At 44.2% G+C, this 27,932-nt stretch overlaps 4 protein-coding genes across 4 annotated transcripts in view; all 4 read left to right on the forward strand.

Annotated features, from left to right (window-relative positions):
• LOC309525249 (uncharacterized protein) overlaps nucleotides 1-27,932 on the forward strand; it is a 117,030-nt gene that overhangs the window by 19,468 nt on the left and 69,630 nt on the right. The gene's annotated exons all lie outside the window — the stretch shown is intronic.
• LOC309525197 (uncharacterized protein) lies at nucleotides 53-27,708 on the forward strand. The gene is made up of 2 exons (XM_082210693.1): nucleotides 53-1,229; nucleotides 27,304-27,708. The coding sequence occupies exons 1-2, from the start codon at nucleotides 526-528 to the stop codon at nucleotides 27,335-27,337; spliced, it is 738 nt and encodes a 245-aa protein (XP_082066819.1). The 5' UTR covers nucleotides 53-525; the 3' UTR covers nucleotides 27,338-27,708.
• On the forward strand, nucleotides 16,058-26,697 carry LOC309527514 (uncharacterized protein; the record flags this gene model as incomplete). The annotated part of the gene is made up of 3 exons (XM_082214340.1): nucleotides 16,058-16,384; nucleotides 25,948-26,528; nucleotides 26,687-26,697. Exons 2-3 carry the CDS (start codon nucleotides 26,021-26,023, stop codon nucleotides 26,695-26,697), a joined length of 519 nt encoding a protein of 172 aa, XP_082070466.1. The 5' UTR covers nucleotides 16,058-16,384; nucleotides 25,948-26,020.
• The window catches only part of LOC309525018 (uncharacterized protein), a 210,404-nt gene continuing 205,463 nt past the window's right edge, over nucleotides 22,992-27,932 (forward strand). Inside the window, exon 1 of the mRNA XM_082210347.1 lies at nucleotides 22,992-23,062. The gene's annotated coding sequence lies outside the window, so the exon portion shown is untranslated. The remainder of the gene's footprint in view (nucleotides 23,063-27,932) is intronic.

Raw genomic sequence — 27,932 nt, forward strand, 5'->3', positions numbered from 1 at the left:
CCTGCCAAGCAGGAAACACCATCAGAGCACTCCTGACATATGGTTCTAATATGTTGCAATATTTTTACACTTACATGTGGCATCAGAACATTTCAGTTTTACTTCTTACTCATAGGGGAGACTGCTATTGGAGCCTGAGATCCTTTCCTCACTTGAAAAGGAAAAAGACAGATGTGTCTTAAAATCCAGTTCCACTGTAGATCTCTACTACAAAATGATGGTGCTCTCCTAGGTGTGAATGGAGTGATCATGGGTTTCTCTTGCCATTATCTCACCCTCATTCCTAAAAATTTGGAACATGGAGAGGACAGTGGAGAATGGAGAGGGAGTGAAAATAAGAGAAGGTGCACATGGGAATTGATGTATGTTGAGTTCCTTTCTTGTCTTTCTTAAAAGTCTAACAGGATTCTCTCCCTCCCCCCCAACTCCCAAACAGGTCAGGAAGACGATGGTCAAGATTCTACGGAGCCATCTGTGAATTCATTGGGAAGAACAAAGAAACAGTTTAAATGCAGGGAATGTGGAATGTGCTTTAGTCACTGTAGAAAAATGAGGATACACCAACAAACTCACATAGGGGAGAAACCATTTGAATGTATGGAGTGTGGATGGAGCTTCAGTCATAGTGGAGCCCTCAGAACACATCAGCGAACTCACACTGGGGAGAAACCGTTTAAATGTATTGAATGTGGAAAGAGCTTTAGTCTGAACGGAACACTTAGAATACACCAACGAACTCACACTGGGGAGAAACCATTTAAATGTATTGAATGTGGAAAGAGCTTCAGTCAGAATGGAGCACTTAGGAGACATCAAAAAATTCACATGGAGGAGAAACCATTTAAATGTATGGAGTGCGGAGAGGGGTTCAGTCACAGTGGAGCACTTACGATGCATCAACGAACTCACACTGGGGAGAAACTGTTTAAATGCATGGAGTGTGGAAAGAGCTTCTGTGAAAACGCAACACTTAGAAAACACCAACGAACTCACACTGGGGAGAAACCATTTAAATGTATTGAATGTGGAAAGAGCTTCAGTCAGAATGGAGCACTTAGGAGACACCAACGAACTCACATGGGGGAGAAACCATTTAAATGTATTGAATGTGGAAAAAGCTTCAGTTATAGTGCAGAAATTAGAATACATCAACGAACTCATACGGCAGAGAAACCATTTAAATGTATTGAATGCGGAAAGAGTTTCAGTCGTAGTGGCAATCTTAGAACACATCAACGAACTCACACGGGGGAGAAACCATTTGAATTCATGGAGTGCGGAAAGAGCTTCAGTAGTAGTGGATGCCTTAGAATACATCAACAAACTCATACAGGGCAGAAACCATTTAAATGTATGGAGTGTGGAAAGAGCTTTAGTCTGAACGGAACACTTAGAATACACCAACGAACTCACACTGGGGAGAAACCATTTAAATGTATTGAATGTGGAAAGAGCTTCAGTCAGAATGGAGCACTTAGGAGACATCAAAAAATTCACATGGAGGAGAAACCATTTAAATGTATGGAGTGCGGAGAGGGGTTCAGTCACAGTGGAGCACTTACGATGCATCAACGAACTCACACTGGGGAGAAACTGTTTAAATGCATGGAGTGTGGAAAGAGCTTCTGTGAAAACGCAACACTTAGAAAACACCAACGAACTCACACTGGGGAGAAACCATTTAAATGTATTGAATGTGGAAAGAGCTTCAGTCAGAATGGAGCACTTAGGAGACACCAACGAACTCACATGGGGGAGGAACCATTTAAATGCATTGAATGTGGAATGAGCTTCAGTCGTAGTGCAGAACTTAGAATACATCAACGAACTCACAAGGGGGAGAAACCATTTAAATGTATTGAATGTGGAAAAAGCTTCAGTTATAGTGCAGAAATTAGAATACATCAACGAACTCATACGGCAGAGAAACCATTTAAATGCTTTGAATGTGGAAAGAGCTTCAGTCAAAGTGGAAACCTTAGAAGACATCAACGAACTCACATGGGGGAGAAACCATTTAAATGCATTGAATGTGGAAAGAGCTGCAGTCGTGGTGAAGACCTTAGAATACATCAACGAATTCATACGGGAGAGAAACCCTTTAAATGTATTGAATGCGGAAAGCGTTTCAGTCGTAGTGGCAATCTTAGAACACATCACCGAACTCACACGGGGGAGAAACCATTCAAATGCATTGAATGTGGAAAGAGCTTCAGTAGTAGTGGATACCTTAGAATACATCAACGAACTCACACGGGGGAGAAACCATTTGAATGCATGGAGTGCGGAAAGAGCTTCAGTAGTAGTGGATACCTTAGAATACATCAACAAACTCATACAGGGCAGAAACCATTTAAATGTATGGAGTGTGGAAAGAGCTTCAGACAGTGTGGAGAGCTTAATATTCATGAGCGAATTTACACAGGTGAAAAGCCATATCAATGTATGCAGTGTTCCACTCAAGGTTCACTCATTACTTCACATCAAGAAACTCATAAAGGCCGAAATCAATTTTAAATCCATGGAATCTGTGTGATGTTCTGGTGTTGGTATTTAAATTTGTATACACGTATATATGTATTAAAGTAATGAAGGTCACATATACTGAATGTAGAAAAGAAGTTGCAAGTTGTTGCTAGATAAATGGGGAGAGTGTGAATCTGGAATGCTCAAGCTGTGTGATGAATCTGTTGAGTTTTGACCTCCGCCCTTCAATGCCAAAATGATGGGCTGCCCTTGTCTTGTGGATCAGCATCTGTCGGCTTCAGGGAAATGGGATACCTCAGATGTTGGGAAACAATGCCCATAAGCCTCAGCCCATATGGCCAAGAATGATTGGAGTTGTAGTTCAAAAGCTCAAGGAAAATCTCACATGTCTTACAACTTTTCATTATGAATAATTATAGGTAAAACTTTTGTTGATACAGAGCTCATTTTTAGCTTCTAGGAGCAGCTGGTCACTTCTGCTTTATAAACAAACCCAGATATAATGACACACTTTACATTAAAACCAAATTAAGGCAAAGATCAACCATTTCTTCTGCAAGCTGTTCCCCATCCAGTATTTCCCAGCTTCTGCCTTCTGAACTATGTTCCTCTGCAAACCACTGTTCCAAATCTATACAGTCCTCCTGCTCCTGGGAAGATTCAGAGGGAGGCTCCCATGAATGCGCCTCAGTGCAGCTCTCCTCAGCTGGGTCCCTGGTTAGGTTTTGGTTTAGGGGAGCAAGCATGGGCCTGGACCTTGGGTGGGGGCAAGGGGGAAAGGGAAGAGAAGTAGAGGGGATGCTTCTTTTTCTGCGCAAGGCTAGTTCTTGTTTCTCCCAAGTATGCGCCTGTAATCAGCGAGCGTGCATTTAGCAGGAGTGTATCCCTTTGTCTAGGAGTGCAAGATGATTCAGAAGGCCTTAGAGCGAAGCGCGTGTATCGCATATGTTAAGTTGATTGCAGCCTTTCTTAAAATTAATATTCTTTATTGATTAAAAAAATTGCATTATACAAACATTAAGTACAATCTCTTAACAGGTAGAAAAATAATAATAATAGAAAATAGAATATTTATAAAGAAAGAAAAAAATAAAGAATTAACAAAGATAAGAAACCAAGAAATAATAGGAAGAAAAAAAGACAAAGTTATTTACATAGTAAAACTATTCAACAACACAATCCTTCCCATCCTTCTCATTATACTGTTTCATATAACATTCTTTTTTACACAGGCTTACATTATATAATACCATTTCTTTCTGCTTTGTATATATTCTTTTGATCTTTTTCTTTACAAATATCATTCAATTTCTGCTCATATGGAGTTATTTGTGCAATAAAGTTTTACATAATTCTTAAATATTATCTATTCTCTAGTTTTTTATTTCAATATTCCTCTAACTGATATTGTCAGTTTTGCTAATTGTAGTTATCATGAGTATCTGCCGATCTGTAATCTCTGGGAGCGTTTCATTTTTCCAGCTCCTTGCTATAAAGGTTCTAGCTGCTGTTATACTATACATAAACAACGATCTCATAACTTTTTAAATTTCTGATGGTAATATACCAAGTAGGAAAATCTTTGGCGTTTTGTTTTTTTAAAAGTAATTTTAAATAGTTTCTTAAACTCGTTATAAATACAGTGGTACCTCGCAAGACGAATGCCTCTCAAGATGAAAAACGCGAAAGACGAAAGAGTTTTCCGTTTTTTGAGTCGTTCCGCAAGACGAATTTCCCTATGGGCTTGCTTCGCAAGACGAAACTTCTTGCGAGTTTGTTTCCTTTTTCTTAAAGCCGCTAAGCCGTTAATATCCGCTAAGCCGCTAATAGCCGTGCTTTGCAAGACGAGAAAACCGCAAGACGAAGAGACTCACGGAACGGATTAATTTCGTCTTGCGAGGCACCACTGTATCATTCCAGTATTTGCCAATGGCTACACCGGTCCACCACGTATGACCCCTCCTCTTTTTTACATCTCCCACAGGTTGATGTTTTCCCTTTATACATTTTAGCAAGCTTTTTTGGGGTAAGATGCCATCTATATACCACTCCCTGCAAGGCCTTTCCCACCTGGCCTACGGGATGGGGCCCAGACTCACCCAGCCCTACTATGTTAAATATGTATTCTGTAGTTGACCTTTGTAATGTGTTTTGAAATCTTTATGGTAATAGTTTAGTTTTCTGTTACGTTGCTTTGACCGTATACTCTTTATTTCACATTTTTCACATTGTTTTATTTACCGTATTTTTCGCTCTATAACACGCACCCGACCATAACACACATGTAGTTTTTATAGGAGGAAAACAAGAAAAAAAATATTCTAAACGGAACAGTGGATGTATGATTTTTGTGATTCATGCTGTGGCCACAGACGTGATCTGATGGTGAGTTTGGGGTAGCCCAATGCAAACATCCTGAGGATGCATGTGGATCTGTGCTTTGTAACCACGTTTTAAGTGGGGAGGGAAGGAAAGCACTCAAGGGACAAGGAGCACGTGTGGAGTGTGTGGAGAAGGATGCTGCTAATAATGCAGAAGAGGGGTATAAGGGGAGAAGGCTCCTCTCCTCTCCTGCTTTTCTCCTTTAAAGCAAGCAGGCTCTGCTTCTCTCCCTCCTCCCTGGTTCATCCCCCCGGCTTAGCGAGCTGAAAATCTTTCCTGCTATTTAGCGAGCTGAGTGAGGAGGAGAGAGGGACAGAGAGCTTGCTTTAAAGGAGCCAACTGGACACTCGAGTAAGCGGCTCCTCTCCACTCCCGCTTTGCTCCTTTAAAGAAGCAGGCTCTCTGTCTCTCTCTCCTCCCCTCTCAGCGGCTCTTCTCCCGCTTTGCTGTTTCAAAGCGAGCCACGGAGGAGGGAAGCATTTGCTCCGTAACACGCACAGACATTTCCCCTTTCTAGGAAAAAATGTGTGTTATGGAGCGAAAACTACGGTATGTTTTATTGATTTAGTATGCTGTAAATCGCTTTGAGGTTTTTCTTAAAATTATAAAGTGGTATAGAAATTAAATTTAAAAAGTATAGAGCAGGGATATCCAACATGGGGTTGCTCAGATGTTGGGCAACAACTCCCATAAGCCTCAGCCCAGATGGTCAAGATTGATGAGAAGTGTAGTTCAAAAGCTCAAGGGTGGAAAATCTCACGTCTCTTACAACTTTTCATTACGAATAATTATAGGTTAAACTTTTGTTGATACAGAGCTCACTTTTAGGGAGCAGCTCGTCACCTCTGCCTTGTAAACAAACCCAAATATATTGACACAATTTACTTTAAAAGCAGATTTCAGAACAGAGATAAACAATTTTTTTTTTAAAAAAGACCTTTTTAACTTTACAAAACATTGTGTTCTCGATCCATGATCTGTTTTTCATATGTATAAAAATGTTTATTTATTGGCCCACCTCCCATCACTGTGGGGAGAGCCTAGGGCAAGGGATAAGAATGCAGGGTCGGCCTGACATCCATCAGTTCTCTGGCTCCGACAGCAGCCATCCAGGCATTTCTGCAAAACTCAAAATCACGACATGATGGCAAGAGCCACCCTCTCTTTGTGAGGAAATCCCGTATACAAATAGCCAATTCAATTTCCTAGCTGCCAGCCTTTATGTGGCCAAAATGGAACCCTTCTTCCAAGAAAGATAGCCAAAGCCACGCAAGGAGAACTGGACATGGTCAGTGGATACCGAAAACTGGCTGTGGGGGTGGGGGCGCTGGTGGACAGCAGGCATGGAAAACTGGAGAGGGATGGATAGCAATGGAGTGTGCTGGAAAAGGGCAATGTTTTGGATCACAAGCCCTCAGTGCCTCAGCATTTTCTTCCATGTCTTTACTAGACAGGCTGCTCTGGTGCACTGGAGATAGAGAGAGTACCTTGCCTTCAACTTCTTCTCAATGCCAGCATCCACCTCCCATCATCCACAGCCATAGATGACGATTGCTGAGCCTGATGGGGGTTGTAATTCAGCAACATCTGGAGGGCCAGAGGTTCCCACACTTACTTGCAGGCTCCGAACTAAGACCGAGATCATCAGAGTGGGGTCCTTGTTGACTAAGAGCGCCGGGGATTATGGGAGTTGTAGTCCAACAACATCAAGGGACCCAAGATTGAATGACACCAGCTTGTAGGACATATTGTTGCCTAGGCTAAGCAGTCCTGGGTCTTGGGAGGAGGCCACACGTATACCACCTTGAGTTTCGTGATGGAAGAAGGGAAGGATATGGCAGCAGAAAACTAGAATGTTTCTTAAATAAATCAAGGCCCATGGTTGCTTTTTGCTAAGCCCTGCTATAGAGGCCTGCAGGACTCCGTCTCATGTTGGATTTTGGGCAGGGGGGAGGTGTGTTGCCAGGATACATTTTTCATCCTGCTTGCATTCTTTGTGTATAAAGAATGTAAATCATTTTAACTGATTTTAATAACGTTCTGATACTGCTTTTAACTGCTGAGGGTGGGGCCTTATAGTGAAGGGTGGCAACAAAATAATAATCTGAATACAGTGCTCTGGATTGGGATACAAAAGGAGCAAGCTAGAATGAGTTTCGTTTGCCTAACTGGGCTCCCAAAATTGTTTCCTATGGTAATGACACACGGCATGAGCCTCACAGAAGTGAGTGAAAACAAAATGAAACCTATTATTCAAGAATCCAGTCAGTTAGCTAACCTTGACCATGGCAGAAATGCATTTTCCCACCTTCCCTTGAAACAGCCTTGCCCTACAATGCTGTGTCAGAAGCTGTCCATGGCAACGATCCCAGATCTCAGAAGGCAGGCAGTGGGGACGAGTGCTGTGTTGCCCTGTGAGGAACACAAAACGGCACTGGAGGCTGCCATTGTGGGCTCCATTGTGTTCATTGTTACCTCCCTATTGCTTGCCTTCTCCACATCCACACCACATTTAAATCACTCTAGTACCACTTCAGTCAGTCATGGCTTCCCCCAAAGCATTCTGGGAGCTGTACTGAGTACGGCTGGCTGCTGCTGTTGCTGCTGCATGTCACTGTTCACTGTTTCTGTGTGTCTGTGAGGAGAATACACGACACTGCAAAAGACACAAGGTGACATAAGCTAGACAGAGAGTGATCCCTCCCTATACATGTAAATAGAGAGACTTCTGTTCAGGAGATTTCTGTATAAAGAACTCTTTATATAGGGGAAATGGGGACTAAGTGAGGTTGGAGTGGAACCATGTTTGCATGAATATGACAATGTAAAATATGTTCTCCATTTAAATTTTTATTAAAATAATTCGTTCAGTTACCCAGAAGAGTCATTAGGCTTTTTTTGCTGTAAGCTACTTCATACATTGTAAGAAGGGGGTCAGGAAACCCTTGATCCCGCTCCTTAAAATACTGAATGGACTCCTAAATAAATATGCATAGGCCCAGACTGCACTGCAGCCCACATCTCAGAATAACAGATAGGCACCATACTGAGATTTCTGTAACTGCTCCATACAGGGCATGTTATAAGGTGATAGTAAATCTGCTGCATACATGTTATCTATGTGCTTTGTGGAGTATGTTTGGGGGCTTAGAGGAAATTTCCTCAACTACGTCTTATTTACCTACCACATACTGTCTGCCTCTTAGGTGCAAAAAAAGTGGCAGCCCTAATTCCTAGACTGGCCCTTTGCAGGATCACATTCCATGGCTTTCCAATGAAGCTGCATTGAAGAATGTTAATGGATGAGAGAGGCTGTTGTTTTTAAAAATGTTTTTATTAAATTCTTGGGTACACCCAGAGTCCCTGTTTTCAAGTCACAGAATCCTTCAAACAAATCAGTCCTATTCAGAGTGAGACAGTACTGTTCTAGGCAGTATGGAGTTGGGAGGGGGAAGAAAAGTGGGGAGAGAGAGGGAAGGAAAGCGAGAAAGAAATAAACATTTCATTCATTTCTATAGTATGTGAGCTTTTGTGTCAGCGTCAGGTAAACAGGTATTTTATTTTTATTGGCAGTGGGAGAGACCCTGAGGGCTCAGGAGGTGGCTAGTTGCAGGATATTCGTCAAAGCAATGCCCAATCTCTGTGTTGTTTCAGAGTGACCCCAATGGCTGTTCACACATGCGAGGGAGCCATTGCCTGCTGCAGTCAACATGTGGCAACCGTGTGTGTCTAAAATCCCAGGAGGCAGAGACCCAAATCTGGACCGTGACAAGGGGATGGCAGATCTCTAGCTAGGGATTGACCTGTGGGAATGTTTAGAAAGGCAGGAGAGGATATATTATTTGATGATATCCTTACTAACTTGCGTTAAAAAGTTCTATATCTTAGCAAAGTTCAAACATTCTCCTTTTCAAATTTGCACAGCAGTAAGCTTGTTGCAGGCTCGTCTGAGCCTCACTATTTAAGATTCCTGATAAGATCCCTTGTTATCCCTCTTTAGAAGTGTAGACAGGACAGTCTTACTAAAATCAATATAAAAGTATTTTATTCATTTTAATTCAGTTCACAATTAGATTCCTGAAGGCAGGCTTAAGTTACAAAAGTATATATCTATATCTATACATAATCTATAATATAAGGGAGTTAGTCCCAAGTGACTGCGACTCAGCAGTCACTTCTCCTAACACATAGAAAAAAACAAAATGGAGAAGAAAGAATGAAGCACATGGAGGAGGTGTGCTCCACCACCCAGAATAGGCCACACCTATTTCAAGTCACATGCAGAGGAAGCGCTTGTCCCAGCTCAGGAGGAAAGAGGAAGTTTTCTCCTGGGTGGCACAAAGCATCCCCTAGCATGTCCACTCTAGGAATGTTGTACCTGACTGCTACGAATTTCATATCCCACAGACCCAAGCTCCTCCTGCCCACTGACCAGTAAATGTCCCCCACAAAAAAAGCCCACCCTGAGATTCCTTCTCCTTTCGCTCTCCAATTTTACAAAGGCAAACTCCTATTATGCAAAAAATTGCTTAATAAAAAATTGTGGTGGTTCCCTCATTGTGAATAAGTGAGGTTCATAGACCACAGAATGATAGAGTTGGAAGGGACCAAGAGGGTCTTCTAGCCGCACCCCCTGCAATGCAGGAACCCACAACCCCCAATGCTCTACCAACTGAGTTATCCCAGGACTCGGATCAAATTCAGCCGATAGGATTGCATTGAATCGGGAGCAAAGCTTTTCTATGAATATATTACCTCAAGTTATTCTGATGCTTCCAAATGCATTGGTGCAAATAAATTTTCAGATTGAACAAGTAGTATAATTACTATTGGTTGGCGGCTAACAGATTGAGGTTGAATCCTGACAAGAAAGAAGTACTGTTTTTGGGGGACAGGGAGCGGGTTGGTGTGGGGGATTCTCTGGTCTTGAATGGGGTAACTGTGCTCCTGAAGGACCAGGTGCGCAGCCTGGGAGTCATTTTGGACTCACAGCTGTCCATGGAGGCGCAGGTTAACTGTGTCCAGGGCAGCTGTCTACCAGCTCCACCTGGTACGCAGGCTAAGACCCTACCTGCCCGCGAACTGTCTCACCAGAGTGGTGCATGCTCTAGTTATCTCACGCTTGGACTACTGCAACGCGCTCTACGTGGCGCTACCTTTGAAGGTGAACCGGAAACTGCAATTAATCCAGAATGCGGCAGCTAGACTGGTGACTGGGAGTGGCCGCCGGGACCACATAACACTGGTTCTGAGAGATCTGCATTGGCTCCCAGTAGGTTTCCGAGCACGATTCAAAGTGTTGGTGCTTACCTTTAAAGCCCTAAACGGCCTCGGTCCTTGTTATGTACTGAGTTCAATAGGATCCAAACTGCAGCAGGCTCATTGGTCCTAGAACAATAGGATCCAAAAGGCAGCAGTCTGATTGGTCCTAGAACAATAGGATTCAGAAGGCAGCAGTCTGATTGGTCCTAGAACAATGCAGCAGTATGATTGGTTGGCAGGAACCACCCAATCCTGCTCCAGATAGAAGTAAATCCACAACCTGATTGGCTTACAGTAGAATTCCGGAATTAGCCAATCATAGGCAGCCTATTGTGTAAATAATGTATATAAAGCAGATACTGTGAGGGGACTTTCATTCATTCCTCCTCACCACTATGAGCTGAATAAAGAGCATGAAATCACTTTGCGACTCTGAGTATATTTCAGTGCTGTATACCTGAAGGAGCATCTCCACCCCCATCGTTCAGCCCGGACACTGAGATCCAGCGCCGAGGGCCTTCTGGCGGTTCCCTCATTGCGAGAAGTGAGGCTACAGGCAACCAGACAGAGGGCCTTCTCGGTAGTGGCGCCCGCCCTGTGGAACGCCCTCCCATCAGATGTCAAAGAGATAAATAATTACTTGACATTCAGAAGACATCTTAAGGCAGCCCTGTTCAGGGAAGTTTTTAATATGTAATGCTGTACCGTTTTTTAACACTGATTGGGAGCTGCCCAGAGTGGCTGGGGAAGCTCAGCCAGATGGGCGGGGTATAAATAATTTATTATTATTATTGTTGTTGTTGTTTCTGCTCCTTTGACAGAAGCCGACAAATTTAGGACAGATGCTCTATATCAACTCAATGACAAGGAACCAGGCAGCGGGCCTTCTTGGTAGTGGTACCCACTCTGGAATGCTCTCCCGTCAGATGTCCAAGAAATAAGCATCTATCTGACTTTTATAAGACATTTGAAGGCAGCCCTGTATGGAGAAGCTTTTAATGTTTGATGTTTCATTGGGTTTTCTGTTGGGAGCTGCCCTAGTAGCTGGGGAAACCCAGCCAGATGAGCGGGTATAAATAATGTTGTTGTTACCATATTATTATTATGCTTAATTGAATAGCAGTTCCTGGAAGCCGCCGGAGGGAATAGATGCACTTGGGCTCCCATCCTCCGTGCAGGCTTGGCCACCGTGAGGAGACAGTGCTGAGATTCCTGCATTGCAGGGGGTTGGACTAGATGACTCTCAGGGTCCCCTTCCATCTCAACAATTCTATGATTCTAAGAGGGTGTGGGACTAGATGGGCTTGATCAAACTACAGGGCTCTTCATGTGGTGTGTGTGTGCATCCAGACGAATGTGTTTCTGTTTGTGTGTGTTGACAGAGAGAGAGAGAGAGAGAGAGAACCTTCAGGAAGAGGCCCCTGTCTCTTCTTTGCAAAGAGGCTGAATCAGCTGCAATACCCCCACACTTGAACCACTGCTTCCCTGCCTGCTCTCTCTCCACCCCCAACCCCAGTTCCATGGTTATTGCATTGCATTGCGCACACACCCCAAAGCTTGCTGCACCCCAAGGCGCTTTGCACTCAGCGAATTCCTTGCAGGACAAGGGCAGTGCCCGACGGCAGAGGGGGCGGGTCAGCTGTTCCACTTAAGCCGGGCCCCCTTTCCCAGGTCAGTATGGAGCAGCCCCACTCTCTCTCTCTCTCTCTTTCTCTGGCAGCTTGCACTCTCTGGCTTTAACCCTTAAGGCAACGAGCATCTGTTCCCTATATTCGAAGCCCAGGTTCCCTCCCTTCCCTCCCCATTGGCTGGGTACTGCAATTATCCCGCCCCCGGAAATATCCTCCCTCCCTGGCGGGGGCTCCCATTCCCGCCCCGCTGCCCAGGGTCGCTACTGCTGCCAGGATTTCGGGTGAGTGCAAAGCCAGCGACGGGGAAGGAGGGAAGGGGCTTGGCAAGGGGTGGGGGGTCCAGGATGAGAAGCCCCGGGACGGGGAGAAGAAGAGAAGGGAGGAAAGGGAGCTGTTTCTCTTAATGGGGCCTTGAAGGTGGAGGGGGGGGTCCGTTGTGGAAAGAGAGAAGCTTCCTCCTGCCCGGATCTGGTGCAAAGGGAGTTGCAGGGAAGGAGGCGGGAAAGGGGTGAGATTTGAGTATTGCAGACCAGCCTCGCCATAGTAGTGGTAGTAGTAATAATAATCTGATATTTATACCCCACCCATTTTCTGGGTTTCCCCAGCCACTCTGGGCGGCTTCCAACAAAATAAGAAACACCAAAAACATCCAAACATCCAAGTCTTCCGTTTTGTAGAGGAGATGGGGACATGGATTGCTGGATGGCAGAGGGAGAAAGGGGAAAAGATGGGGAGGAAAGCAAAGGCAGGGGGGCCAGGCAGGAAGAAGGAAGGGGTGAGGCGTTCTCCAAAGAGCTCTTTGTTCCTTGCACTCCTTGCATAAAGTAGTGGGGGCAGGTTTGATGAGGCCCTAAGCTACTGGAGGGAATGGGGCCTTTTATATGTCCAGCTGTTCTTTGTCAACAACTATTTGTCGCTGTTTTTTGTGTTGAATATATGCTACAGTGGTACCCCGCAAGACGAACGCCTCGCAAGACAGAAAACCCGCTAGACGAAAGGGTTTTCCGTTTTGGAGGCGCTTCGCAAAACGAATTTCCCTATGGGCTTGCTTCGCAAGACGACAGCCTATAGGGAAATCTCAGGGACAGCGGGGAAGCGCAGCGCGTCTTCCCCACTGTCCTCGGACCTCCGAAGCCTGGCGGCGGGGCGGGGACACCTCCTCCCGCCGCCGCCGGGCTTCGGAAGGCTCCTCCGAAGCCGGGCGGTGGGGCGGGAACACCTCCACCCGCCGCCCGGCTTCGGAACGGTGCTCCGAAGCCGGGCGGCGGGGCGGGAACACCTCTTCTGAAGGCTGGTGGGGGCCAAAAGTCTTTGTCCCCCCTGCCTGCCTTCCCAGGGGCTTTTAAATCGCCCCGGACAGTGGAGAAGTCCTCCGCTGTCCCGGGGCGATTTTAAAATGCCGCCCGCCAGCATTTTAAGATCGCCCGGACAGCGGAGAAGCGGAGAAGTCCTCCGCTGTCCCAGGGTTTTTAAAAATGCTGGGGGTGGGAAGAAAAGCCCTTGTCCCCCCCCCCAGCCTTCAGAAGAGGTCCGGGGACAGACTGTCCCCGGACCTGGTCTGAAGGCGGTTTCCCTAGGAACGCATTAATTGATTTTCAATGCATTCCTATGGGAAACCGTGCATCGCAAGACGAAAAACTCTCAAGATGAAGCGACTTGCGGAACGAATTAATTTCATCTTGCGAGACACCACTGTATATGGTAATTTATGGACCTAATAGGTATCTAAAACTATTTGCAGATAACAAAATCCGTATTTTCTCAAAGTAATTGTTGAACTGAAATACAATTGAGAAGTACATTAATAGTGAAATACAATTAAGTATATTAATAGTGAAATAATTATTAAGCTCTAACTTAAAATGATTTTGTTATTCATAACAAACTTAATAATGCAAACACATTGGCATTTGGCAATAACAAAAGTTCCTTTAGAACAGGGGTCTGCAACCTTTAAGACAAAAAGAGCCACTTGGACCCGTTTCCGAAGAAAAAAACAACTGGGAGCCGCAAAACCATTGCGACATTTAAAACAAATATATCTCCGGAGCCGCGATCTGACAGCGGGCGGGAAGGTGACGTCGGGACAGTGCATGACTAACGCACGTACCACCCCCATGCGACGTCACAGCCAGTACAGCGCCCGCCACAGTGGGGAGTGTCGGGGCGCACAATGCCTCTCCTCCCCTCGCTAGTATCCGCCCCAGAGCCGCGGCAAAGGTGTAAAAGAGCCACATGCGGCTCCGGAGCCGCGGGTTGCAGACCCCTGCTTTAGAAACACAATTTACAAAGACTCCTAATCTGGTCCTAGAAACTTGCTATAACTTGAAATTATAATAGGTGTAAATATACAGTGCAGACAACTAATAATAATAAATACCTTTATTAATATGAATTTAATTGTTATAGCCTGTACAATGTAATTGTAGTTAATGCAATACATTTTTTAATATCAGTCTCAATATTACCATAATAGTCCACATTCTTCATTGGGACAGCAGACCTTTCGTTTTTTATCCTCTTCAGTCAAGAAACGGATCTTTACAAATGGCAATTTGCAATCATCATTCAGAGGAACATTCTCCGAATTGCTTCTACATTGGGGAATGCTGATTGAACACTGTTGTTGTTCTTTAGTCACTTAGTCGTATCTGACTCTTTGTGACCCCATGGACCAGAGCACGCCAGGCACTCCTGTTTTCCACTGCCTCCTGCAGTCTGGTCAAACTCATGTTAGTAGCTTTGAGAGCACTGTCCAACCATCTCGTCCTCTGCATATAAGTTAAATAAGCAAGGAGACAATATACAGCCTTGTCGTACTCCTTTCCCAATTTTGAGCCAATCAGTTGTTCCATATCCAGTTCTAACTGTTGCTTCTTGTCCCACATAGAGATTTCTCAGGAGACAGATGAGGTGGTCAGGCTCTCCCATTTCTTTAAGAACTTGCCATAGTTTGCTGTGGTCCACACAGTTAAAGGCTTTTGCGTAGTCAATGAAGCAGAAGTAGATGTTTTTCTGGAACTCTCTAGCTTTCTCCCTAATCCAGCACATATTTGCAATTTGGTCTCTGGTTCCTCTGCCCCTCCAAAATCCAGCTTGCACTTCAGGGTGTTCTCAGTCTACATACTGCTTAAGCCTGCCTTGTAGAATTTTAAGCATAACCTTGCTAGCGTGTGAAATGAGCACAATTGTGCCGTAGTTGGAGCATTCTTTGGTGCTGCCCTTCTTTGGCATTGCGTTCTAGACTGATCTTCTTGCTGGCATATTGAGTGTAGCACCTTAACAATATCATCTTTTAAGATTTTAACTAGTTCCGCTGGAATGTCATCACGTCCAATGGCCTTGTTATTAGCAGTGCTTTCTAAGGCCCATTTGACTTCACTCTCCAGGATGTCTGGCTCAAGGTCATCAGTCACACTACCTGGAGTGTACGAGCCATCCATATCTGTCTGGTATAATTCCTCTGTGTATTCTTGCTACCTCTTCTTCATGTCTTCTGCTTCTGTTAGGTCCTTACCACTTTTGTTCTTTATTATGATAATTGGTAATTTTTGCACAAAATGTTCCTTTCATATCTCCAATTTTCTTGAGCAGATCTCCATTCCCACCCATTTTAGTTCACTGATGCCCAGGATGTCAATATTTATTCTTGCCATCTCATTTTTGACCACATCCAGCTTACCATGGTTCATGGATCTTATATTCCAGGTTCATATATTTTTCTTTGCAGCACGGGACTTCCCTTTCACTTCCAGGCACACCCACAGGTGAGCGATGTTTCGGCTTTGGCCCAGCTGCTTCATCAGCTCTGAATCTACTTGTACTTGTCCTCCGCTCTTCCTCAGTAGCATATTGGATGCCTTCCGACCTGAGGGGTTCATCTTCCAGTGTCATAACTTTTATACGACCATGGAGTTTTCTCGGCAGGGATACTGCCGTGGCTTGCTGGTTCCTGCTCCAGGTGGATCACGTTTAGTCAAAACTCTCCACTTTGACCTGTCTGTCTTGGGTGGCCCTGCACGGCATAGCTCATAGCGTCTCTTGAGTTATTCAAGCCCCTTTGCCATGACAAGGCAGTGATCCATGAAGGACACGGTCATTAAATATTACTTGGTACAGATCCTGATGTGTCAGATTTTGACTTTTTAATGTATTGATGAAAATGGTTGAGTTCTCCAACAAGGTTCATGTCCACATCTGCAGGATATGTTTGGCTTAAAGCATTAACTTCTTCATGAATCTCTTCTTTTCCAGCATCTAATTTTGTTAAGAATGAAATAAATAATAAATAATAATAATAATAATAATAATAATAATAGTAATATTTATACCCCAACCATCCGGCTGGATTTCCCCAGCCACTCTGGGCGGCTTCCAACAAAAAATTAAAAATACATAAAATCGTCAATCATTAAAAACTTCCCTAAACAGGACTGCCTTCAGTTGTCTTCTAAATGTCAGATAGTTGTTTATTTCCTTGACATCTGATGCAGGGTGTTCCACAGGGCGGGTGCCACCAGTGAGAAGGCCTGGTTCCTTGTAACCTTGCTTCTCGCCAGAAGGCCCTCAGCGCTGGACCTCAGTTTCTGGGCTGAACGATGGGGTTGGAGACGCTCCTTCAGGTATACTAGACAGAGGCCGTTTAGGGCTTTTAAGGTCAGCACCAACATTTTGAATTGTGCTCAGAAACATACTGGGAGCCAACGTGGGTCTTTCAAGACCAGTGTTCTGTGATCTCGGTGGCTGCTCCCAGATACCAGTCTTTTTTGCAGCATCATTGTATACTGATGCCCTTTGTGCCAGATTTGATTCTAATCCATCCATCGCAGGTATAAATGCTTTGATTCTCAACTTGTTTCTTGGCTCAAGGTTCTCTAAAGCTTCATCTTCATCCTCACCTATATGCCTCCTTATAGATCAGCAGTTCTCAACCTGTGGGTCCTCAGATGTTGTTGGACTACAATTCCCATCATCCCTGAGCTCTGGCCTTGCTAGGTAGGGGTGATGGCAGTTGTAGTTCAACAACATCTGGGGACCCACAGGTTGAGAAAGGCTGTTCTAGATCTTCTTGTGCTTTTCTTATAATCAACATCAGTCAATTTGTCCTTTGCCTGTTCTTTGAAATGATCAAAAAGATCTCTGGAACCAAGTTCCTCCATTTTATTCGAAATGTTTGTGGCTTGATTACTTGTTTCACCCTTCTCTGTGGTATCAATATGCAGCCAATGCAATGCAGAAATTATTCCGTTGTAACTGCCAAGTTCGGCACTTGTGGCCCTTGAATGAATTTCCCATCTAGTCTTTGACAAAAACTCTGGAACTTTTTTTAAAAAAATTTTTTTTATTCAGATTTTATAACAAATTTAAGCATAATCAAAACACCAAATTACCGTATTTTTCCGTGTATAAGACTAGTTTGTTTGTTTTTTTTTAAAAAAAAAGTTTTAAAATTGGGGCTCGTCTTATGCACAGGTAGTCCTGAGGGGTGTTTTCTTAATTTGGAGTCCCTCCTTAATTTGGAGTCTTATACATGGGGGCATCGTATAGACGGAAAAATACGGTACATTTTACATTCCAATTAATCTCCCCACCCCCCATGACTTCCTCCAACTTCCCTTTTTGGGTTATAGCATATTCATTTCTACTGTTTATAATTTCATACACCTTATATATTGAAAATTAAAATTATACCTTATAACCCTCCCTTCTCCTTCCTAGCGCCATCTTCCCCAGCAAAGCGGGCGCTTTAGGCACAGCCTCCAGCGCGAACCTGGGCCCTGGGCAGGGTTCTGCTCGTTCCCTCGCTCACCCAGGGAGGTATCTGGGCAGCCTGGCCTGCTAAGCCTTACCCTTCGCCCTCCTGTCATTGGGCGGCGGCCAAGGTGGCTGCACCATGTGGGGTGTTGGCTGGGCGCAGGGGGGGTGGCAGAAGGTGGTGTTTGGAAGCTCCCGGACTGGCGGTTAGTCTCTTGCCTGCGTGTGTGGCGGCTTTGGGTGGGCTGCGCGCCTTCGCCAGTATTTGCAGTCCAGCAGCTGTGGATGAGTTGTGTTGGCTTTTTGCAGTATGGTAACGCTGCAGAGAGCTTGCTGGGGAGATCATGCATTAAAAAGAAAGGACTCAAAAAGTACTTAAAGGTTTTAATAAGAAAAACAAAAACTCCATTTACACTAAATACATTAACAAACAAACATGACCCAACCACCAACCCATCCCCCAGGGTAATGGGAGAGCTAGGTGCTGCTCCTTATATACTCTACCCAAATGCTGACACGCCTTAATCAAATACAACTCAGCAGCACCTGCTATGTTTCACAGCTGTAAAGCTGGGTCTCGTTATCTTGCTCTGGCCCCTTAAAGACATACACATGGAGTGGAACAATGATGAACCTATACATTTAAAGAAACCATTCAACATTTCCCCTGCGGTTCATCATTGTGGAACAAAAACATAAAGCATACTTTGTACATGTTTTTCATGTGTAACCTTTGGAAGTGCTTTTGTAAAAATGTCTGCAATTTGATTGTCACCTGGAACATATTTAAATACAACCATTTCATCAGCAATTAGTTTCTTTACAAATTCTAAACGTAATCTTAAGACTCTGGTGCGCTGCGTATTGGTCTCTGAACACAGGATAGCAAGTCCACTCTGGGAATCAAGATAAACTCTTACTGGTAGTGTTACTTGCATTTGTAGGTCTGCAAATACTTGCAGATACCATTCTACATCACGAGTGGCCTGAACGCATGCACATAATTCACTCTCTGTTGTGGAGAGACAAATAATGGTTTGTGTCTGGGACTTCCATTCAAATGGACAACCGTTATAACAAAACACCATACCAGACACACCCCTGCAATTATTTTGTTCCACTGCATGAGATGCATCGCAGAAAATTTCAAAACCTTTGTCAATACATGTTGTAAACTGCAACCTATAATGTTTGGTATGTTTAAGGTACATTACCACTCTCTTAAGAGCAGAGAAACATTGTGTAGTGGGCTTTTCCACAAATTTTGCCAGAAAGTGAAAAGCATAAGTTATATCTGGTCTTGAGATTCTTTGAATGAAATTTAGCTTGCCTATAGCAGAACGATACAAAGTTTTGTTAGGAAATGGCTTATCTTCACCTGTAAAGGTGAAACCACACACCATAGGTGTTTCCTTCCCATTTGCATTTTCTAAACATAGCATTTCAACAAGATCATCAATTTTTGCAGTTTGATGAACCAGAAAAGATCCATTGTTGTCTTTCTCAATTTGCATGGACAAGTAATTTTTAGCTATGCCTAATTCCACCACATCAAATTTCTTCTGTAACTGTGAAACTACCTGTTCATATTCCTGTTTAGTTTTTGTAGAAATTAACACGTCATCTACATACACACATATTTTTGTTACAGAGTTTGCCCTTTCCTTTATAAACACACAATTGTCTGCCTTTCCTTGTGAAAAACCAATATCTAGCAATTCTTTTGCTAAAGTTTGGTGCCAATTCCTTCCACTTTGGTGCAGACCATAAAGGGATTTATTTAATTTGCATACCAAACCTTCAGCAGCGTCTATGCCTTCAGGGACACGCATAAAAATTTGTTCTTTTAAATCTGCAAACAAATATGCAGTTTTTATATCTAGGTGATAAACAGAATGTCCACGTTGTGATGCATCTTTTAACAAAAGCTTAACTGTTTCATATTTTACACTTGGTGAATAGCACAAATCATAATCTTCGCCTGGAATTTGTTGAAAACCCTTAGCAACTAGTCTTGCCTTGTACCTTACAACTTCATTTTTGTCATTCATTTTAACTCTATAAACCCATTTTGAATCAATAAGTCTCATATCTGGGGTTTGTGGTACAAGAGACCAAGTGTTATGCTCTTTTAAAGAAGCTATCTCAGAGTTCATAGCTTTATACCAATTTACAGCTTGGTGCTTAGGTAAATTCTGAACATCATTGTAGCTTTTTGGCTCAAAAACCACCTTATTGGCATACACAGTATTAAAATGTTCATCTGCGAAACGTTGTGGCTTCTGCCTCTTTCTATCTGAACGTCTCAGTCCGGAAGGAGAGTCAGACTCCTCAGACTTAATGGGACTCAGTGAACTACTAGTTTCAGGTTGTAAATCATCACTGTCAGACTGAAGAGGTGCCTGTAGGCTAAGCTCACGGTCAGAAAACTCAAGAGAATCTAACCTCTCCTCAGGTGCCTGTGACTTTAAATCCTCAAACAAATTATTCGATTCAACAGGCTTTTTGTCTTTTCCCATTAATTCAGAATCACCATTTCCTCCTGCTGCTTCTTCTACCTCTTCTTCCTCAGTATCATTTATACCATTAGTATCTTGGAAAACAGCAACCCCATTCCAATTTACAGTTTGTATCATGCTTCTGGTAATATGAAATTTGCCAGTTGCTGGTATGTAAATTCTGTACGCCCCCTGCTGGTAGCCCATTAATTTTCCCTGAACACTACGTTCACCCAATTTCTGCTTAGCAGGATAATGCATAATTACATCTGAACCCCAAATACGTAGGTATTTCAGATTAGGGCGTTTTTTAAACAGCTTCTCATAGGGGGTGACATCTAAACCAGAATGATAACTGCGATTTCTAACATAACAAAAGGCATGGAGCGCTTCAGCCCAAAACACTTTGGGCAGATTAGCATCGTGCAGATAAGTTTTAACCCCTGCCTGCAGGTCACGCTGCACAACTTCAACAAGCCCATTTTGCCAGGGACTTCGGGGGCAAGATAACTCATGAGTAGTCCCCTGCGCTTCCAGGAATTTCTCAAAATCCTCAGAAACAAATTCCCCACCCCGGTCAGAAAACAGGTTCTTAATAGGTTTGTTAAAGTGCGTTTTTACCCAGTTGCAAAAAACCTTGTACTTCTCAAATGCTTGGGACTTCTCAGCTATTGCATAAGTCCAACAATATCTACTATACTGGTCTATGAGGGTAAGCCAGTACTTAGAACCTCCTAATGATGGTGGGAGTGGCCCAACTAAATCACAATGTACACGCTCAAATGGCTCAGTTACTTTCCTATCTGAGCACCTACCCTTGCGTGCAACTTTAATCTTATTCTTGCAACAGGATAGACATTGCATAAAGAATTTACATGGTTTTAAGTTGAGGCCATTGACAATATTCTGTGTCTTAATTACATCAGCAAAATTCAGATGTCCCAGAATTCTGTGCGCCACGTGGACACACCCAGAATGTGGTCTTACATTCCTCAACCCCTGGCTTGACTGTGCTACTCTGCAATTTATAGGCGATTGGGAGTAGGTTCGAAAATACAGTCTATATAAACCATCAGATTCCCGGGCATACAATAGATGTTCGTTCCCCTTGAAAAACTCACACATTGACTTTAAGAAACGCACAGTTATGCCTTGACGAGCAAAACATCTTACTGATAATAAATTGTCCATTGACGGGCAGTAAATGCAGTTTGCTATAGTAATGTTTAAAGAGTCAAGTTTAACAGTACCCTTGCCAAGCGACTGCAGGACTTGTGAATTGGCTAAATGTACATTACCAATTTCCTCTTTGAAAGAAATAAACAAGCTTCGATCATTGCAAACGTGCTGCGATGCTCCTGAGTCGATAACAAAAGACTTTCACTTGGCATCTTTAATTCTTTTACGATCTTTAGTCCGAGCGTGAAAAGCTCGCGGCTCGTTTCTGTCTCTACTATACGATGCTGGCTGCTGGGCTGACGACCGTGACTGACGAACAGAAACAGGCTTGGGAGTACTTTGCTTTCCTTTGGATCTGCAGTCCCTTGCAAAATGTCCTTGCTTATTGCAGAACCAACAACGCTTTGCAGCTTTAAATGCAGTTGTATCACCACAGGTTTGCATATGGCGTTCCTCATTCTTTCTGGAAACAGGAGTGCTTATGGCACAAGCCTCCCTTCTATCCAACTCGCCCATTAATCTTGCCGCTACCCCTTCCACAGTTAATTGTGCTGGTGGAACGGCAGATATCTGGCTAGCTATACCATCAAAGTCCTCATTAAGGGAACAAAGGATGATAAAAACATACTGAATATCAGGTATCTCCATGTCCCTTCGAATTAACTCGCCGCGTATTGCCTCCAGACGTCTCAAGTGTGCTGCCAAATCACCACCAGGCTGCAACTTCGTCTGGTACAACTGCTTGAAATACGTCAGTGCAGACGCTGACTCTTTTCTAACATGCACTGCTGCAAGACTGTCCCACATTTCTTTGGCAGTTTTCTTATTTCTTATATAGACTACTTGCTGGTCGCTGACTGCCAAATTAATTATCGCCCTGGCTTTTGCATCTCCTTTCGACCAAGCATTAGTTACAGGGTTAGGAGGGTCATCAGTTACATAGGTCCATACTTCTCTAGAGGTCAAAAGCGCCTCCACCCGAAAAGACCATAAACTATAGTTCTCATCTGTCAGCTGTGGGAAGACCAGAGCCTTCTCAGCTTCAGGAACCCGGTCAACCATTCTGGAACTCTTCCAGACCCACAAAAACTACGCTAACAGGAGAAGGAGTTTTCAAACCTTTCTCAGAGTCCAAAAATATGCAGTCATCCACTCAGCAGCTGGGCCCATAACCAAAGATGTTGGCTTTTTGCAGTATGGTAACGCTGCAGAGAGCTTGCTGGGGAGATCATGCATTAAAAAGAAAGGACTCAAAAAGTACTTAAAGGTTTTAATAAGAAAAACAAAAACTCCATTTACACTAAATACATTAACAAACAAACATGACCCAACCACCAACCCATCCCCCAGGGTAATGGGAGAGCTAGGTGCTGCTCCTTATATACTCTACCCAAATGCTGACAAGCCTTAATCAAATACAACTCAGCAGCACCTGCTATGTTTCACAGCTGTAAAGCTGGGTCTCGTTATCTTGCTCTGGCCCTTGCTCTGGCCCCTTAAAGACATACACATGGAGTGGAACAATGATGAACCTATACATTTAAAGAAACCATTCAACAAGTTGTGCCTCTGTGTGCAACAAAGAGGAGAAGAGAAATTCTCCTTTAGAAGGCAGAACAGGCAAGAGCTGTCAGTATCACCTCATAACTCTCGTGTGGGGTGAAAGTATGTTAAATGGGAGATAAAGACGGGGCTTGCAAAGTGTGCTGTTGGGAGGGTGGGAAGCGCAGCTGCTTTGTGTAGATTTAGAGGAGGCGGCTGCTTCCGAATTAAGCCTCCTAATTAAGCGGGGTCCCTCCCTGCCTCCCAGGCGGGGGCTCCCATTCCCGCCCCCGCTGCCCAGGGTCGCTGCTGCTGCCAAGATTTCAGGTGAGTGCAAACCAGTGGTGGAGGAGGAGGGAAGGGGCTTTGCAAGGGGGTGGAGGTCCAGGATGGGAAGCCCCGGGACGGGAAGAGGCGGCCTGCACAAGTTCCAGATTGGAGGAAAGGGAGTTCTTTTTTTAATGGGGGCTTTGAAGGTGGAGTACGGGGGTTACACTGTGGAAAGAGAGAAGCTTCCTCCTGCACGGATCTGGTGTGAAGGGAGTTTCAGGGAAGGAGTTGCAGGGAAAGGGGAGAGGGTTGGGTATTGCTGGCCAGGCTCATAATAATAATAATAATAATAATAATAATAATAATAATAATTAATAAAAAAAAAATACCCTGCCCATTGTCTGGGTTTCCCCAGCCCCTCTGGGCAACTTCCAACAAAATAAAAAACACCCAAAAAAAAAATACTGAAGTCTTTTGTAGAAATGGCCTTCGATTTTAAAGAAATGTCCTCTTTAAGAAATCATGTCATGTAAATATGTATGTTGTCCTCGAGGTCGAAGCACACACAGAATACCTAGTATGAGCAAGCAGTGCTCCAAAGTGCTTCTCTTGTGAACTTGCCATCGAGTTGTTTACTAATGGCAAAGGCTCCTGTTTCCCAAAAGGACAGGAGGGGGAGGTCTCTCCCCCACTTTTAAGCCACCCCACTCCCACCGCATGGAAGGCAGAGGTCTTGTTCATTCACAATCCCAGTAAACCTTCTGTGTATCTGAAGTGAACCAGGTGCTGCGGCTCCTTCCCCTCTCACTGGGCTGCTGCAAGAAAAGGCAGCGGAGGAGGAGGAAACAGATGGGTTTGAAGGCTCTTTCTGCCCCTCTCTCCTGAGCAGAGGGTGTTTGCAGGGCAGGAGGACAGAGGAGGCAGCAGTGGGTGGATCCACCGCCTCTCCCAGGGGGTCCAGATGCAAGCAGGGGGCTTCCTTCTTCTCCATGTATTCAGAGCAGTCCAACCATGTATTCAGAGCAGTCCTTTGCAAATTACTGTCTTTCTCGGTGTATAAGACGAGGTTTTTTTACCCAATTTTTAAAGTTAACGGGTCGTCTTATACATGGAATATAGCAATTAAATATATAAATAAATGCAGTACTTGCTCTGGCAGTCGCAGCTCCTTGCAGTGGCGAGCCCTGGGGCCTCCATAGTCTGCTTGCCTCCCCCCACTCTGCCCGCCCTACAGCTGGGAGGCTGTAGGCTGTTTGTTTTTGCCGTGCAGCGTCTTTGTGCTGCTCAGCAAACTCTGCAAACTAATGGGGAAGTCCGCCTGAAAAACAAAGCTGCTGATCAGAGATATTTCTCCCCTCTATGCCTTTCCTGCGCCTTTCCCATGAAACATCTTGGAGACTACAAATTTCTGCACTGCTCCTCTTGTGTAACGTTGCACCGCCCGCCTGCTATTCCGTAGCCTCCTCTACCCATGCAGACTCTGTAAATGAAGGGGGACGGGGAGGAGGCCACCTGCAAAGCGGAGCTGCCGATCAAGCTATTTCCCCCCTTTCTGCCTTTCCTGCGCCTTTCCCAGGCAGAAACCACCTATCAGCTCCCCGATCGCCACCGGCAGCCGCCAATCACGCTCCCGCTTGCTGCGACAAGGGCAGCTGTCTATTGGCTGCCGCAGCAGTAAGCAGGAGGGCTAATGCCAGCGATCAGGCAGCTGCAACGCGAGTGGTTGTGAGCTGCGTTCTGGTGGGTTAGTGATTTTCAGCATTCCCCCCAAATAATCCTCCCCAGAAGCTCAATCCCCCTATTTTCAATATTTTGAGGCCCCCCAAATAGGGGTCGTCTTATAGACAGAAAAATACGGTAAGTCTCATGTTCCATGGGATCTAGTCTTATCTCCTGAGTTCACGCCAATAAAACTCCGAAACAGAGAGGAGTCCACCATTGTTTATTGCAAAGCAATAGGTTACAGTTGGATCGTTCCACAAAACTGCAACCCTGCCCAGTGGTTCAGGCAGTGGTATTTATATAATTTCAAACAAAGCATTTTGATTTCGACCAATCATTTACATCAGAGATGTCCAAGCACTTGACCACAATTGATAGGTAGACCTCTGTGTTGTTTTGGGTCGATTATGAGACCTTTGAAGGCCCCGCCCCCTTTCCGTAAGAACCTCTGCACATGCTCCTGTTTCTGTTTTTGCTCAGCAGTTCCTTGTTTTAAGGTTTATTGTTGCCAAAAGAATCTAAATTTTTCTTGCGTCCCCCGCCTCCTTAAAAAATTCCCTTTAGAGTTTCACGTTCCTCATATTCATCATTACCTAATTTTATTTATAATACACATGTGCGATAAGCACTGGCAATTTCTACTGATTTAGTTTTGATTCCCACAGCATTCTGTTACGTTGTGTTCGTGTGCATGTTGGGAACCTGTGTTACATGCAGCCATTTGCACCATGTGGTGACTCATGTTCCAGCTTTCAGCTGTATCTTTGTGATTCTCATATTAGCTGTATTTCTGCCCCAATTGGGGGGCGGCAACTTGCAAAATAATCAGTTATAAAGCACAGACTACCATAACTTCTGTTTCAGAAGCACACTCAAGGATTTACAGGGGTAAACATTATCACATTTATTGTGGCCCTTTGGGCAACTGCCACAAGGCCATTCCTGCCCATACCATGCCAGCCTTAGAAAGGGAGAAGGGACAGGCAGACTGAAGGAATTGCCAAAGGTGTTTGAAAATGGGTGGAGGCTCTTGGGAAGTGGATGCCCAATAGGGGCTTCTACAGAGGCAGCAGAATCCCTGCAGGGGCTCTGAGACTCCCTTGACTTCTTCCTTCCTCCCAGGAAGCTACAACTTGCCTTGGATTCTGCGCTCCTCAAGAAGCTGAACCTGTAAACCTAGTCTAACAGGATTTTCTCTCTCTCCCCCCACTCCCAAACAGGTGAGGAAGACGATGGTCAGAATTCTACGGAGCCATCTGTGAATTCATTGGGAAGAACAAAGAAACAGTTTAAATGCAAGGAATGTGGAATGTGCTTGAGACCAACAAACACACAGGAGAGAATCCATGTAAATACATGGAGTGTGAAAAGAACTTCAGTGAAAGTAGAGACCTTAGAATACATCAACAAAATCACAATGGGGAGAAACCGTTTAAATGCATTGAATGTGGAAAGAGCTTCAGTCGTAGTGGAGCCCTCAGAACACATCAGCGAACTCACACAGGGGAGAAACCGTTAGAATGTATGCAGTGTGGAAAGAGCTTGAGTTCTAGTGGAGCCCTTAGAACACATCAACGAACTCACACGGGGGAGAAACCGTTTGAATGCATTGAATGTGGGAAGAGCTTCAGTCAAAGTGGAGACCTTAGAAGACATCAACGAACTCACACGGGGGAGAAACCATTTAAATGCATTGAATGTGGAAAGAGCTTCAGTGAAAGTTCAACCCTCAGAACGCATCAACGAACTCACACGGGGGAGAAACCATTTAAATGCATTGAATGTGGAAAGAGCTTCAGTGGTAGTTCAACCCTCAGAACGCATCAACGAACTCACACGGGGGAGAAACCATTTAAATGCATTGAATGTGGAAAGAGCTTCAGTCGTAGTGGATACCTTAGAAGTCATCAACGAACTCACACGGGGGAGAACCCATTTCAATGCACTGAATGTGGAAAGAGCTTCAGTGAAAGTCAAAACATTAGAATACATCAACGAACTCACACGGGGGAGAAACCATTTAATCGCATTGAATGTGGAAAGAGCTTCAGTCATACTGGAGCCCTTAGAACACATCAGCGAACTCACACAGGGGAGAAACCATTTGAATGCATTGAATGTGGAAAGAGCTTCAGTTGTAGTGGAGACCTTAGAAGACATCAACGAACTCACACAGGGGAGAAACCATTTGAATGCATTGAATGTGGAAAGAGCTTCAGTCGTAGTGGAGACCTTAGAAGACATCAACGAACTCACACGGGGGAGAAACCATTTAATTGTATTGAATGTGGAAAGAGCTTCAGTGATACTGGAGTCCTTAGAAGACATCAACGAACTCACACGGGGGAGAAACCATTTAAATGCATTGAATGTGGAAAGAGCTTTAGTAGTAGTGGAAACTTTAGAATACATCAACGAACTCACACGGGGGAGAAACCATTTAGATGCATTGAATGTGGAAAGAGCTTTAGTAGTAGTGGAAACTTTAGAATACATCAACGAACTCACACGGGGGAGAAACCGTTTAGATGCATTGAATGTGGAAAGAGCTTTAGTAGTAGTGGTCCCCTTAGAATACATCAACGAACTCACACGGGAGAAACCGTTTAAATGTATTGAATGTGGAAAGAGCTTCAGTCAAAGTAAAAACCTTAGAATACATCAACAAACTCATACAGGGCAGAAACCATTTAAATGTATGGAGTGTTGAAAGAGCTTCAGACAGTGTGGAGACCTTAATATTCATGAGCGAATTCACCCAGGTGAAAAGCCATATCAATGTATGCAATGTTCCACTCAAGTTTCACTCTTTACCTCACATCAAGAAACTCATAAAGGCGCAAATCAATTTTAAATGCATGGAATCCGAGTGATGTTTTGGTGTTTGCATTTAAATTTGTATACACATATATATGTATTAAAGTAATGAAGGTCACATATACTAAATGTAGAAAAGAAGTTGGAAGTTTTTGCTAGATAAACGGGGAGAGTGTGAATCTGGAATGCTCAATGTCTGTGATGAATCTGTGGAGTTTTGACCTTTGCCCTTCAATGCCAAAATGATGGGCTGCCCTTGTATTGTGGATCAGCATCTGTCTGCTTTAGGGAAATGGGGTACCTCAGATGTTGGGAAACAATGCCCATAAGCCTCAGCCCATATGGCCAAGAATGATGGGAGTTGTAGTTCAAAAACTCAAGGGTGGAA

The sequence above is a fragment of the Podarcis vaucheri genome (assembly GCF_965113315.1).
Source record: "Podarcis vaucheri genome assembly, chromosome: 2".
In the NCBI taxonomy this organism is placed as follows: Eukaryota; Metazoa; Chordata; class Lepidosauria; order Squamata; family Lacertidae; genus Podarcis; species Podarcis vaucheri.